This window comes from Hylobates moloch, unplaced genomic scaffold (assembly GCF_009828535.3).
Source record: "Hylobates moloch isolate HMO894 unplaced genomic scaffold, HMol_V3 SCAFFOLD_17, whole genome shotgun sequence".
Classification (NCBI taxonomy): domain Eukaryota; kingdom Metazoa; phylum Chordata; class Mammalia; order Primates; family Hylobatidae; genus Hylobates; species Hylobates moloch.
In genome coordinates, this window is record NW_026652292.1 from 63,075,741 (window position 1) to 63,088,414 (window position 12,674).

General features: G+C 40.7%; 1 protein-coding gene and 1 long non-coding RNA gene across 2 annotated transcripts in view; one reads left to right on the top strand and one right to left on the bottom strand.

The window, feature by feature from the left end:
* The window catches only part of LOC116456886 (cytosolic beta-glucosidase), a 133,784-nt gene extending 132,848 nt beyond the window's left edge, over positions 1–936 (bottom strand). Inside the window, exon 1 of the mRNA XM_032135745.2 lies at positions 800–936. Within this exon, the coding sequence (XP_031991636.1) occupies positions 800–857 (58 nt within the window). The 5' untranslated portion in view covers positions 858–936. The remainder of the gene's footprint in view (positions 1–799) is intronic.
* Positions 937–4,214: 3,278 nt separating this feature from the next.
* On the top strand, positions 4,215–5,700 carry LOC131381685 (uncharacterized). Its single transcript, XR_009210568.1, has 2 exons — positions 4,215–4,346; positions 5,549–5,700. It is a non-coding gene; the product is annotated as an uncharacterized LOC131381685 (long non-coding RNA).
* Positions 5,701–12,674: the final 6,974 nt, after the last annotated feature.

Genomic DNA, 12,674 nt, shown 5'->3' on the forward strand with positions numbered 1-12,674 from the left:
TGATATTTTATTATGGTAATCCTAGGAAGCTACTACAATAACTCACTTTGCTTTGTTTAATCCAGGGTTTCACATACTTATTTGACCAAATAAATATTTTCTCCATGGTAACTATTAACAATCTCGGGGACAAACGTGTTTTAGAAAAGTAAAGCTAATCTTCCTATTTCACAGATGAAGAAACTGAGACTCAAGGAGGACAAAGAATTCACACACTCGTGTGTGGTAGGATGAGGACCAGAACTCAGGCTCCACAGCCGCTCTGGGTGCTTTTTACTATTTGCTTCGATTTACTTCTCAGCTGCCCCAGGAAATATGGTGGCCTACAAGCTTAGGCTTGGCTTGGTGCTCACTAAGAATAGAACAGGGAACTTTTCCCAATTAATGAGGGGCTCTTTGAAAAAATCGACCCAATATTTTTCCAGCCAACAGAAAAAAATGATTCTCTTTTGCAGGGGAGTTGGGACAAATGGATTCTAGAAATCAATTATAAATGCAGCTGGCCCAATGTAAACTGATGTCTCAGCTGAGTTTGGACTGACTGAAAATCCAGCCACAGCTTGGTTTTCACCTCTTCATCCCTCCACCCTTCCTTGTGCCTAAAGAAAGAGACAAGAGAATGTGAGCCCCCACCCCTGACATGTTTGAAAAGGGAAACAAATTCATTGATAACATTGCGGAGTGTTCAATTCTTTGCTTCTTTTCTTTTTGCCTCCTTACCCCACCATCTTCCTCAGGTACACAGAACACACCAGAAATAAAGCATTCCCACCCCAGTGAAGGGGAGAGTGTCCCCTACCTTCTACTTGATAAGCTGCAGTAGCTGCCGCCCATCCAAATCCCACAGGGAAAGCCATGGTTTAAGAAGCTGTCTACTGGGATCCTCAGCTGCCAGAAGCAGAGCACCCTTTGGCCAGAGGAGCCAGGCAATTGTGCAAACAGAAAATGAGCTCTCACCCCAGAATGGAGCCTCAGAATGCAAATATTTATGCAAACAAGAAGGAAGCAGGGGCAAAGGACACTTGACTGCCACAGCCTTGATAAGAATCCAAGACACTTTGTACTTGGATTATACTTTCTACCCCCAGCACTCCTTGATTCTTAACAGAGTTGATAACCCTGGGTGCTAAGTCCCTGATTTGGCAGGGCACCCATTTACCTGATGTTTTGCCTTTTAAAGTAACATGAACATTGTTTTAAAAAGTCATATAATCCTATTAGAATTTTCACTTAGTTCATTCATCCCAATTCCTGATCCGTACTCTGTAGAGGTAACCACTTTTAACCATTTCTTCTGATATTTAATCCCATATTGTTTAAATAATAGGGTGTTGCTTCTTATTTTTTTCAATTTTAGATAATTATTGACTTCTGGGTATAGCGCAGAGGATCTAGCGCTCTCTCTCTCTCTCTGTTCCTCCTCCCTCCCTCTTTCTCTTCCACCTTCTCCCATCTAGCCAACATGATAAAATTACCTTTTCATTTAAACGAATTCAATATTTATATTACTATGAGTCTGTATGGCTCAAAGCTGAGCCATATAGTATACATACCATGCTTCCATGCAACTTTTAATTTTCTCTAGGGTTAATCCACTGCCTGATCTTTATGTTTATTTCATTTTCTTTATACCTATTACTAATTCATCCCCAAACACGCTGACAGAAGAATACATCTCTGAGTTGTTCAAACAACTCTGTCTTCCTGCTCCATTCTGCACTGTTTATCTTTTAGGACACCACGGAGCTTTGACCCACGATCTCCTTCACATCATTCAGAGAGGCTCCTTCGCTTCTCCCCTGGTCTTTCTCTCTCTTTGTTTCTTTTCCCACTTTAGAGAAGCACATCCTCAAATAACTGTCTGATAAAGAGGGCATGGGACATAAATATTTCAAAACTCTGTAGTTGCTCTGGAATTGTCTTTGGTCTAACATTGCTCTTAATATGCAGTTTTGTACAGGATTTTATGATGAAAATAATTTTCACTCAGAATTTTGAAGGCATTGGTTCCTGGTTTTCTAGCTTCTGGTGTGGCTACTGAGAAGTTTGATGACAATACAAGTCCTGTTCTTTTATATGTAAACTTTTTTGTTTCCCCAGCCCACCCTTGCTGACCCCCAAGTTTCTATTTCTGAAATTTCAGTCATGTTCATTGGTGTGGAACTTCCGTCCATTGTGCCAGGAACCCAGTGGGTATGGGTTTCCACAGAAATGTACATGTTGACAGTAGGGGAAACTGGATGGGGGCCATGGGAACTCCTTGTACTATCTTTGAAGCTTCTGTGTAAATCTAAAATTGATCCAAAATAAAAAGTTTATTTAAAAAAAAATGACTATGGATTGGGAGGCCAAGGCAGGCGGATCACTTGAGGCCAGGAGCTTGAGACCAGCCTGGCCAATGTGGTGAAACCCTGTATCTACTAAAAATACAAAAACTAGCCAGGCATGGTGGCAGGCGCCTGTAATCCCAGCTACTCGGGAGGCTGAGGCAGGAGAATCGCTTGAACCCGGGAGGCAGAGGTTTCGGTGAGCCGAGATTGTGCCATTGCATTCCACCCTGGGCAACAGAATGAGACTCCATCTCAAAAAAAAAAAAAAAGACTATGGAAAGAGAGGAGGTATATATAACCAAAGTGAGGAAAGTTACTTATTCAGTTTCTCTACATTTCCATTAAATCATTCTACATTGTGTAATGTCAGGAACATAAAGTTTGAAACAAGGTATAAGTAGGTTGAAATCCTACCTTCTCCAGTTATCCTAACTCTAAGAAGAAAGAAGAGATTATATACAGAAAGAAATGGGAAAAGACATTGAAGATACTTAAAGTACATGTTTGGTGAAATAGCCTAAAAAATGCATGGCAAACTATTAAATTTGGCTTATGTTGTCATTCAGTTCTGAAGCAATTGTAAATTAAGAGAAAAAATAAATATTGAAATGTTTTCACGATAGAACGCTAGATGGCAGTATTGCAATTTTTTTAGGTTTGCAAGTTGCAGTATAAAGTGGTATTAAAATTCAGTTATTTCACTAATGGCTGTCTACACCAGTCGCCCCTGGCTAATTACTACTGCTCTTCTGAAGATACTTCTCCAGAAGAAACAATCTATCTTCTCAGTGCTTCGCATACTCTGAAGTTATTAGTCCACAAGTGGCAGAATTAATTTCTCTCAACATTGATTGGGTTGTTGTTCTAATCCAACATTCTCAAGCTTTTTGGTGTCAGGATCTCTTTCCACTCTTAAAAACAATTGTGGTTCCTAAAGAACTTTGTTTCTTTCATGTGGGTTATACCTATTAATATTTGCTGTATTAGAAATTAAAACACATTTTTAAAAAAAATTTATTGTTGACTCCATTTTAAACAGCAATGAAAAGCATGTTAACAGAAGTTACTTATTTTATGAAAAATAACCATATAACCCTAAACAAACAAAAATATATATATAGTGAGAAGAGTGTCATTGTTTTACATTTTTACAAATCTCTTGCATGCCTGGTTTAATAGAAGACAGCTAATGCTCCTATCTGCTTCTTATTCAATTTGTTATCTCTGGAAAACTCCACTGTACACTCAGAGAAGAATAACAGACAAGAGTGGAAAAGGCAAATCATATCTTAGCATCATTATAAGAAGAGTTTTGACCTGGTAGACACCCAAATGGGTCTTGAGGACCTCAAGGAGTCCACAGAACACATTTTCATAACCATAGCCCTCCTTGAACTCACTTTCCACCCCTCTCCTAAGACCTTCTATTGCAACCCAGCACCTCTCTGTATCTTTCTCACGTTTCTGAGAGCTCATTTCACTCATCTGCCCTGCACTAGGGCCCAAATGGCTCTAAGGCATGACTCTTCAGCCATCATCTCAGGTAAGAAAGAATTATTGTATTTTAGATTTTTCTGTATACAAAAAGTAGTCTGACTTCATGGTCCCATCCAGGAAGATTGGCTGGTAATTTAATTTGTCATTACTGTATTTGGGTCCCCTCCACTTCATTTTAGGGCCACACAAGAAAATTTGGGTCTCATGAAGACCAAAATTCTTTGTAATACCTGGTGTTTCTATTCCCCTACCTCCCAGTGTTGGTCTGTACCAGTTAATGCCAAGATGCCCACTCTCCAGTCTACTATGGTCTCTCCAAGTCCACTGATTCTCGGGGCTCAAGCCTTCTCCAGGGGTGAATCTCTGAAGTTCTATGTTCAACTGCCGCTCATTACAGCCACACAGTAGTTCCTCTGACATCCTGCTACCTTCTGAAGGTACTGCCTCAGAACAGCACTACAAACCTTTTCATTCACCAGTGTCACCAACCTCTGCCTACTCCCCAAGCTGAAAGCAAACGTAAGTTACTTCCATTATAGTTTTGTCTACAGTTGTGTTCTTTCTAGAAGTCCTGGGACTGCTAAGTATATTAATCCATCCTCATACTGCTCTAAAGAACTACCTGAGACTAGGTAATTTATGAAGGAAAGAGGTTAAATTGACTCAGTTCCACAGGCTATACAGGAAGCAGGGCTGGGAGGTCTCAGTCATGGCAGAAGGATGAAGAGGGAAGTAGGCATGTCTTCATGTGACAGCAGGAGAGAGCAAGTGAAGGGGGACTACACATTTTTTTTTTTTCTTGAGACGAGTCTCGCTCTGTCACCCAGGCTGGAGTGCAGTGGCGCAATCCCAGCTCACTGCAACCTCCGCCTCCCAGGTTCAAGCGATTCTCCTGCCTCAACCTCCTGAGTAGCTGGGATTGCAGGCATGCATCACCACACCCAACTAATTTTTTGTATTTTTAGTAGAGACAGGGGTTTCACCATGTTGGTGAGGCTGGTCTGGAACTCTTGACCTCATGATCCGCCCGCCTCAGCCTCTCAAAGTGCTGGGATTACAGGCGTGAGACTACACACTTTTAAACAACCAGATCTCATGAGAACTCACTCACTATCATGAGAACAGCAAGGCAGAAATCCACCCCCATGAGTTAATCAACTTCCACCAGGCCCCTCTTCCAGCACTGAAGATCATAATTCAACATGAGATTTGGGTAGGAACACAGAGCCAAACCATATCACGAAGAGACTGTAAATTCAGGGACCTCTAGGTAAAAAGGAAAAAAAAGTCTTGCAGAAAACTTTATTTGTTAACTGTAAAACAAGCTGTTCTTTAATAAGAATTCAGCCCTATTAGTCATGATCTTGACCCTCCCAATTTGAATTGCTGAGATTCAAAAACTCTGGCATTCAAAATGTTCCTGCATACCTGTGTGGGAGAAAAAGTAAGATTCTAAATGAACGTTTGTCTATCTGTAGCAAAGATGCCTGTGTGTTCTAGCCGCCCTTGTTTCCCCTTCCATCTTGCCACACTTTTTGACTACATTTTTCAGCAACTTTGCAAATGGTTGTGGCCACATGACTATGTGTCCTGGCCAGTGGAATGTAGGCAGAAGTAATGTGTACCACTGCCAGGCTAGGACACTACAATCTGCCTGCATAATCATTCATGTTTCAGCCACATATCATCATTCTTCTTTCATCCACTGGCTGGATATACAGGCTCCACTGGAAGACTCCAAGACCCTAGGAATTCTCAGACGGAAGGACCCTGGTTCTCTGTATCACAGCATGCAGCAGAGCCACATAACAGCCTGTGAACAACCCACTTTAAACTATGGTGTAAATAAGAAATAAACTTTTATGTTTCTAAACTACTGAGAGTGGAGAGTTGCTGATAAATACAATCTCTGAAAACAAACTGCTTCCTTGAGCTTTTTTTCTTTAACATAGTTAAATGACTTCAAAGTATTTTCTTCCAGAGGACAGCCTCTTCAGTGATACCATGTCATTGGAGAAGAAAGGAAGTGGAAGGGAATGTGAAGGAGGGGCAGGTGCAAAGGGCACATCTACTTGCAATGGTTTGTGCAAAGTGCAAAGGATTATTCATCATGATTTCCTGCATTTACCAAGAAAGGTCTAGCCAAATTTTGACCTAAGAAGGCACATTTTACAAAATTGCTTCTCAAAAAGGCCCCCGACTTCTGCAAGTAATCTGCTATTTTTAAGATTTCAATAATTCTAATTATAACTGTACATTTACTTCCTATAAGGTCTCCCAGGCTACCTAAAACATCAATTGTATTGCTTTAACATTGGCTGGAATTACATAAACACATTGTGGTAATACCAGCTTCTCAGGCATGAAAATGCAAAAATGAATTAGTTATCATATTGCTCTCAGTTTCTTAGTAGACAGATTATGTCAAAACATGAGGTGTAGAAAGTAATTCAGTAACAAAAGGAATCTTTGGTTGTGGAAATTCTGACAGTGTGTTGTGTGTGTGTACATGTGCAGGAGCCAGGAGTAGGAACATTTATTAACATGAGCCACCCAAGATTCGGACAACCTACCTCTGGGTAACAGAATTTGATTTTCCGTTGGGTATCTGCCTTTTACCCCATGCAGCCTAAATGTTTCTGGAAAATCTGACCCTGGGCTCCACGTAATAACTCGTCAGCTCCAGGGATTCATTTAAGGCCATCTTCATATTTCATCACATTGGTTACAGGGATTAAATTAGTGATGGGCTTGAAACCCAATTCCAACAATAAAAAATGAGAGGTCTGTTAAGATTTCTGAGAAAAAAGCTTCCTCACTTTTCCAAAGAAGCTATCCAGAAAGACATACTCTTCCTGCTGCACCTCAATATGGACGTTTTTAGCAGCCATTTCACAAACATAAAGAGGATCAACCTTGGGACATAGAGGAAAGAGGTAATGAAATAACCTTTGTGAAATTATGGATTCCTTTTACGGTTTAGGTGTATTTGAGTTTGTTTCCTGTTACTTGAAACCAAAAATTTCAAATACAATACACATGTGAGTGTGCATATATGTGTAAAGATGTGTGTGACACATTTATATGTGCATGTGTTACATCTATCCATGCATGTGGTATTATGCAGATGTAGATGTGTGTAGATGTGAAAGCAGATGTGTGCATACATGCATGTATGTGTGTATGGTTCACACATGTCTATGTATCATAAATCCCTCCACATAAAGGAACTTCAAAACCTTTACTGGATATTTTTTCTAGCTGTGTTGAATGCTGGCCCACATCACAAGCCTGGAAATGAAGATATATGTGAGATAATTAATGGCAGGCTCAAGTGGGATTCGATTGCATTATTTGCATTTAGTTATTGAAGGCTATACACCCCATAAGATTTAGCATGAAAGAAATCTAAAACAACAGCAGTACATCACTCAACCTTTCAAAAAGCCATACTGCTGTATAATTAAGGATTTGCTATTGAGTAATTTTCAAAACAAACAAAAAATGTTCTGCCCTTCAAGGTGTTGACAGGCTGACACTAACAATGGCAAACAAGTAATCACAAAACCCACTCAATACCACACGAAGCTCAACTGTTGAGCCTAGTGCTTTAAGAATAAACGGCAGTCAGTAGAGGCAGGGCCCTTGGAATCCCTTTTGGGTGCCTTCCAACAAACACCCATAGCTGTGGAATCGAGTTCCAGCAGCAGCATCTTTCAGGACGTTATTCACAGTGCAGCTGCCAGAAACTCTATTTCATCGATCTGATTCGGATTCCTCAGATATGTTGTTTCCACAAACTTGGACTTAGCCAATTAGGTCATCTTCCCAATTAAAAAACTCTCCCTTGAAACAAGCTAACTCCGTTGTCTTCCTACAGAGTATCCGGAGAAGTGTTCAAATGAACTGAGATTATGGTGAGACAAGTAAGGCGCCTCGGGGACAAAATTTAGGGAACTGCACACTCTCACTGCAGCTCCAGCATTGAACACCAGAAAGAGAATACTCAAGTTCAAAGGTCTTGTTGTAGACATGAACTGGTGTTATTTCTGAACTATTTGTGGCAACGCACAGGTGTGCCACATGCCTCGGGACTAGGCTGTAGCTAATCCACCTAAGTCCCATGAGGATTTGCACACTGGAGAGGATCTTTGATTATTAATCTTGCTTCAGGGATTGGATTTGGAACTTCAAAAGCACTTTCCTCCCACAGTAAATCAAGCAATGCACTGGAAGCCCATGATCTGGCAAGGAAGCATAAAAGAATGAAACCAAGCCAAATAAAGTATAAAAACAGAGTGAAACAGAACAATTTCGGTGACAGTAAAATTATTTTAGATCAACTAGATTGGAAAGCCAGCACAGCTTTAGAACTGGGAGAACCTGCCCAGACCTTCCTCTCTTGGGTCCATAATTAAAGACCGCTGCAGAGCCTGGATGCCATCTGAACCCTTCATTTATCCTCCTCCTGCTTCCTGCCACCTGCAACTCCCTTACAAACACTGTGGACTCTGATTCCTTGACATGTCTGGTGTATGTCAATTTACCTTCATTTCTGTGGCCTCTTCTCTAATCAAAGTCAAAAGAAATACCTTCAGGGCTGGAAAGGTTTAAATAGGCTCCCAACTTCCAGTTTTGTTCACATCCAACATACTCTACTGCAGCCTGAGTCCTTTCCAAAACACAAATTGTTCAGTGGTTGCCTCTGTCCCTGAAGTTCAAACTTCTTGATATCAGCAAGGTCTGCATGATCAGTTTCCTGTCTCCTTCTATTTACACACAGACCAGTGTTCCTCCCATAAGCGTATTTAACTTTTTTCAGCTTTTCAAATCTACTGTGATCCATGCTCTTTCTTGGGGCTGATTCTTCACAAATGATGTTTCCTGGTCTGGAACTTTTCTCTCCCTTATCTTGGCTAATCCTTACTTATCTCCCATTGACCAGTTCAAGGTTACTTTTTTAAAACAGATTCCCCAGGACAACCCAGGTGCCCCAGCACTGTGTTCCCATTGTCCCTTTTATGCCTTTTTGCATAACACTCATATAACATTTTGTTTTAAAACTTGCTTAGTTGCCTGTCTTCCTCATTAATTCATAACTTCTCTGAGAGTAGGGATTGCCTTAATCAGGCAAGCTAAGAATTAAAGGCTCATTTGGGTCTTTTTTTCTCATCAATTCATTCACCAAAAATATATGGAGCATTTACTATGAGCCAGGAACCCTACTAAATTCTAGAAAGATGATGGTGAACCAAGCCAACCCAGTTAGTCCCTGAACATATGGTCCACATTTAAGTCCACTTATAGTCTACTAATTGAAGTTCCCTAGCTTTGTTTTAATAGCATCCCATTTTTACTCCTTGTTACTTGGGGAAGAATTTAAGAGTAAGTAGATGGTTACCTCTAGTTTTCCTAGAGGTAATGCCTCCTCCCAATACGTTATAGATTCGGAGTACAGAAACGAAACGGAGAGGCAGAGGAAAGAATATACCAAAAACTATGGGATGTTGCCTTGCTCTGTTGTGTCCATGAGGTCGTTAATGGGGAAGGGAAACCTCCGAGAGCACTGACTGAAGTGAAATCAGGATTTAGGCTCAGGGAGCAGATAAGGATGCTCCTCAGAGGACTTCATCAGAAAAATGGAAGGTTCCTGATCTTAGCGTAGCTGATGTAAAGCTCCATCCACCCAGTGTGGTGTTCTGATGCTGAGGGGCATCTCCCTGGCTCTGCACCCAACAGAAAGTCTCTCCTCTCCATCTTCTGTAAGGCAACATTGTACTGTACTCACATTCCCTTTTTTGGGGGGGGGCTCTGAATTGCCCAGTGGCACATGGCACAATAACAGCCCTGAACTTAACGTTTCATTTCCATAACATTTGGAGCTACCATATAATCTGTTTATTTTAGTGATTATAAAAGATTATTATATTCTCATCTCATGTGTGTTGTATGTGTTTGCATTCTGACTATTGATTTTTTGCATTGTAATGTTCACATACAATAATCAAAATTCACATGGCATAAGCCATATATTTGTATTCTTCTTGAAATCAAGGTGAGGTCATAAAATATGCAGTGGCAGTCAAAGTCAGTGGGAGGGAGCTTGTGACAAATGCGGATTACCTTGAAAGCTTTGTTTTATGGCACACCTCTCATGTGATTAGTGGTTCATTGAAAAGACAGACATTGCACACAACAACAAAAAGAGAAAACACAAAGACATTAAAACTGGGATAAAAACAAAAGTTCTAATTTCTTACAATGGCAGAGTAGCTTGATGATGGCAGATTTACCCTGTTGCCAACTTCAATTACAAACTCAAAACGTAACACCAAGAACAACTTTTTGAAGGACCTGAAGACTGTGCAAAAGTGGGTAGAAACTGCGGAAGTTTCAAACCATGAAAGAAGGATTGATCATTTTTTAATTGGGAAAGTGATTTGAATATTGAGTTAGTATTTTCAAATTACAGGTGACATTTCTTTTCTAGAATAATGAGGGGTAGGGGCATAGGCTTGGGTATCAACTGACAAGCCAGACATGAGGCACAGTTTGGGTGTTTTCTAGATATGACTTAAGCTTGGGTGCATTCCTTGACCACTCTAAACCAAAGCGTTTATGTCTGTAAAACAATGATCATCACTCCTAATTCACAGGATTGTTGCTGGGATTAAATGAGATGATACATTCGAACCCCTGAGAATAATGTCAGGCCCACAGTTGGTACCTTGTCAAAAATAGTCATGGGTAGAGCCTTGCTATTTACTCAAAGTAGTAGCTTGGCTTTCAGATGATTCTGAAGAGAGTATAACCTGGGTTAGACAAGGATTCTTTTCCTAGGAATACAACAGCTAAAATAAGCCAGCTGACAACAGGGTACGATAGGATGGTAACAAACTAGGGGAAGATTCGCAAGTTCTGTTTGTTCATACTTTTCGCTGTGTTCCTGAGTCTTCTGAGACAAGGATTTTTTTTTCTCTTGATATTAGAGGGGTGCCCCTCACATGAGGGCCTTATGACCTACCTCAGGAAAGAAATGCAGGAAAAGGTCAGAGAGCGACCTTCCCAGATTTTATGAACTGCTTCAGGGGAGAAGGTTGAGGGGAAGGTGAGAGTGACTTTCCTGTGTCTCCTGCTTTCTCAAATGTCAAGGGGTCATATTTTGAAATAGTATTGTCCTGAAATTCCATCATAACCTAAAACAAACAAGCAAACAAAAAACATTTGTTGCCATCACTCATTTTCATATTCCAAACAATATTTGCCCTGAAGGGTGACAGAATGTACCACCTCACAGTATGCCACTTTGGCATAAGGATTATTTTGATCTAAAGGCACTTAAAAAATAGCAGAAGCAAAAGGACAATCGGCCCTCTCTGTACCAAGAAAAAGGAAATATTCTTGTCACTGGAGACAGGAGAGAACACCCATGTGAAAGATGCCTACCTTCTACCAGGAAAGAAGAAACATTTTTGTCACAAGAGACAGGCAGTCAAGGCTGAGAAAAATCTGTACAAACAGATCTTGCTATAACTCGTACCTTCCTTTAGACTCCCTGTACATTTTAGCTACTTTTACACAATTGCTATTCTTTGTTCAACCTAGTATATCAGCACTCAGATTTTGCCACATCTCTGGGTCTTCGTTTCCTAACAAGGGCTCCCATGGACATGTAAAAATCTGCATGTTTTCCTCCTGTGAATCTATCTTATGTCAATTTAATTCTCAGGCCCAGCTGGAACCCTAAGAGAGTAGAGGTAAACTTTCATCTCTCTGCACTACCCTTGCTGCAATTAAATTTCAGCCCTACAGTACAGTTTGAGAAATTCTTTATATGGTTTTGTCATGGAGTTTTCCTAATATCCTTCAGTGAGGCAATCTGAGCTATAAAAACGAGGGACGAGATAGGGGATATTCAGGAGGAGGTCGACCCCTTCTATTCTAATGTGTTCAGATATTATTTTTGGAAAGACAAAAGACCAGTCTGTGTTGTCACACTTATTTCTGGATCACTTTCCCCAGCTTGAAGACAGCTTTTGTTTTATTTTTTATTTATTTATTTATTTTTTGAGACAGAGTCTCATTCTGGCACCCAGGCTGGAGTGCAGTGGCACGATCTCGGCTCACTGCAACCTCTGCCTCCTTGGTTCAAGCGATTCTCCTGCCTCAGCCTCCTGAGTAGCTGGGATTACAGGCGCGTGTCACCAAGTCCAGCCAATTTTTGTATTTTTAGTAGAGATGGGGTTTCACCATGTTGGTCAGGCTGGTCTCGAACTCCTGACCTTGTGATCCGCCTGCCTCAGCCTCCCAAAGTGCTGGGATTACAGGCATGAGTCACTGTGCCCAGCCAGCTTTTTTTTTTATTTCTGCCTCTGCTGCTCAGAAACGTCCAAGCTTCAACTAAAAATGAAAACTTTGTTTTATGGCATAAATGCTAATGCATAAAGTTAATATTTAGTTTGAAGGGTTTTTTTCCCCCTCAAACCAATTGACCCTTAAATCAATTTTTAAAAAAATAATTTGATTGTCAATCATTAAATGACAAACATTGTTGGCCAAGTGCGGTGGCTCACGCCTGTAATCCCAGCACTTTGGGAGGCTGAGGCTGGTGGATCCCTTGAGGTCAGGAGACCGAGACCAACCTGGCCAACATGGCGAAAACCCGACTCTACTAAAAATACAAAAATTAGCCAAGCATGGTGACATGCAACTGTAATCCCAACTACTTGGGAGGCTGAGACAGGAGAATCATTGTTTTATTTTTTATTTATTTATTTTTTTGAGACAGAATCTCAAATTTGAACCCAGGAGGCAGAGGTTGCAGTGAGCCAAAATCACACCACTGCA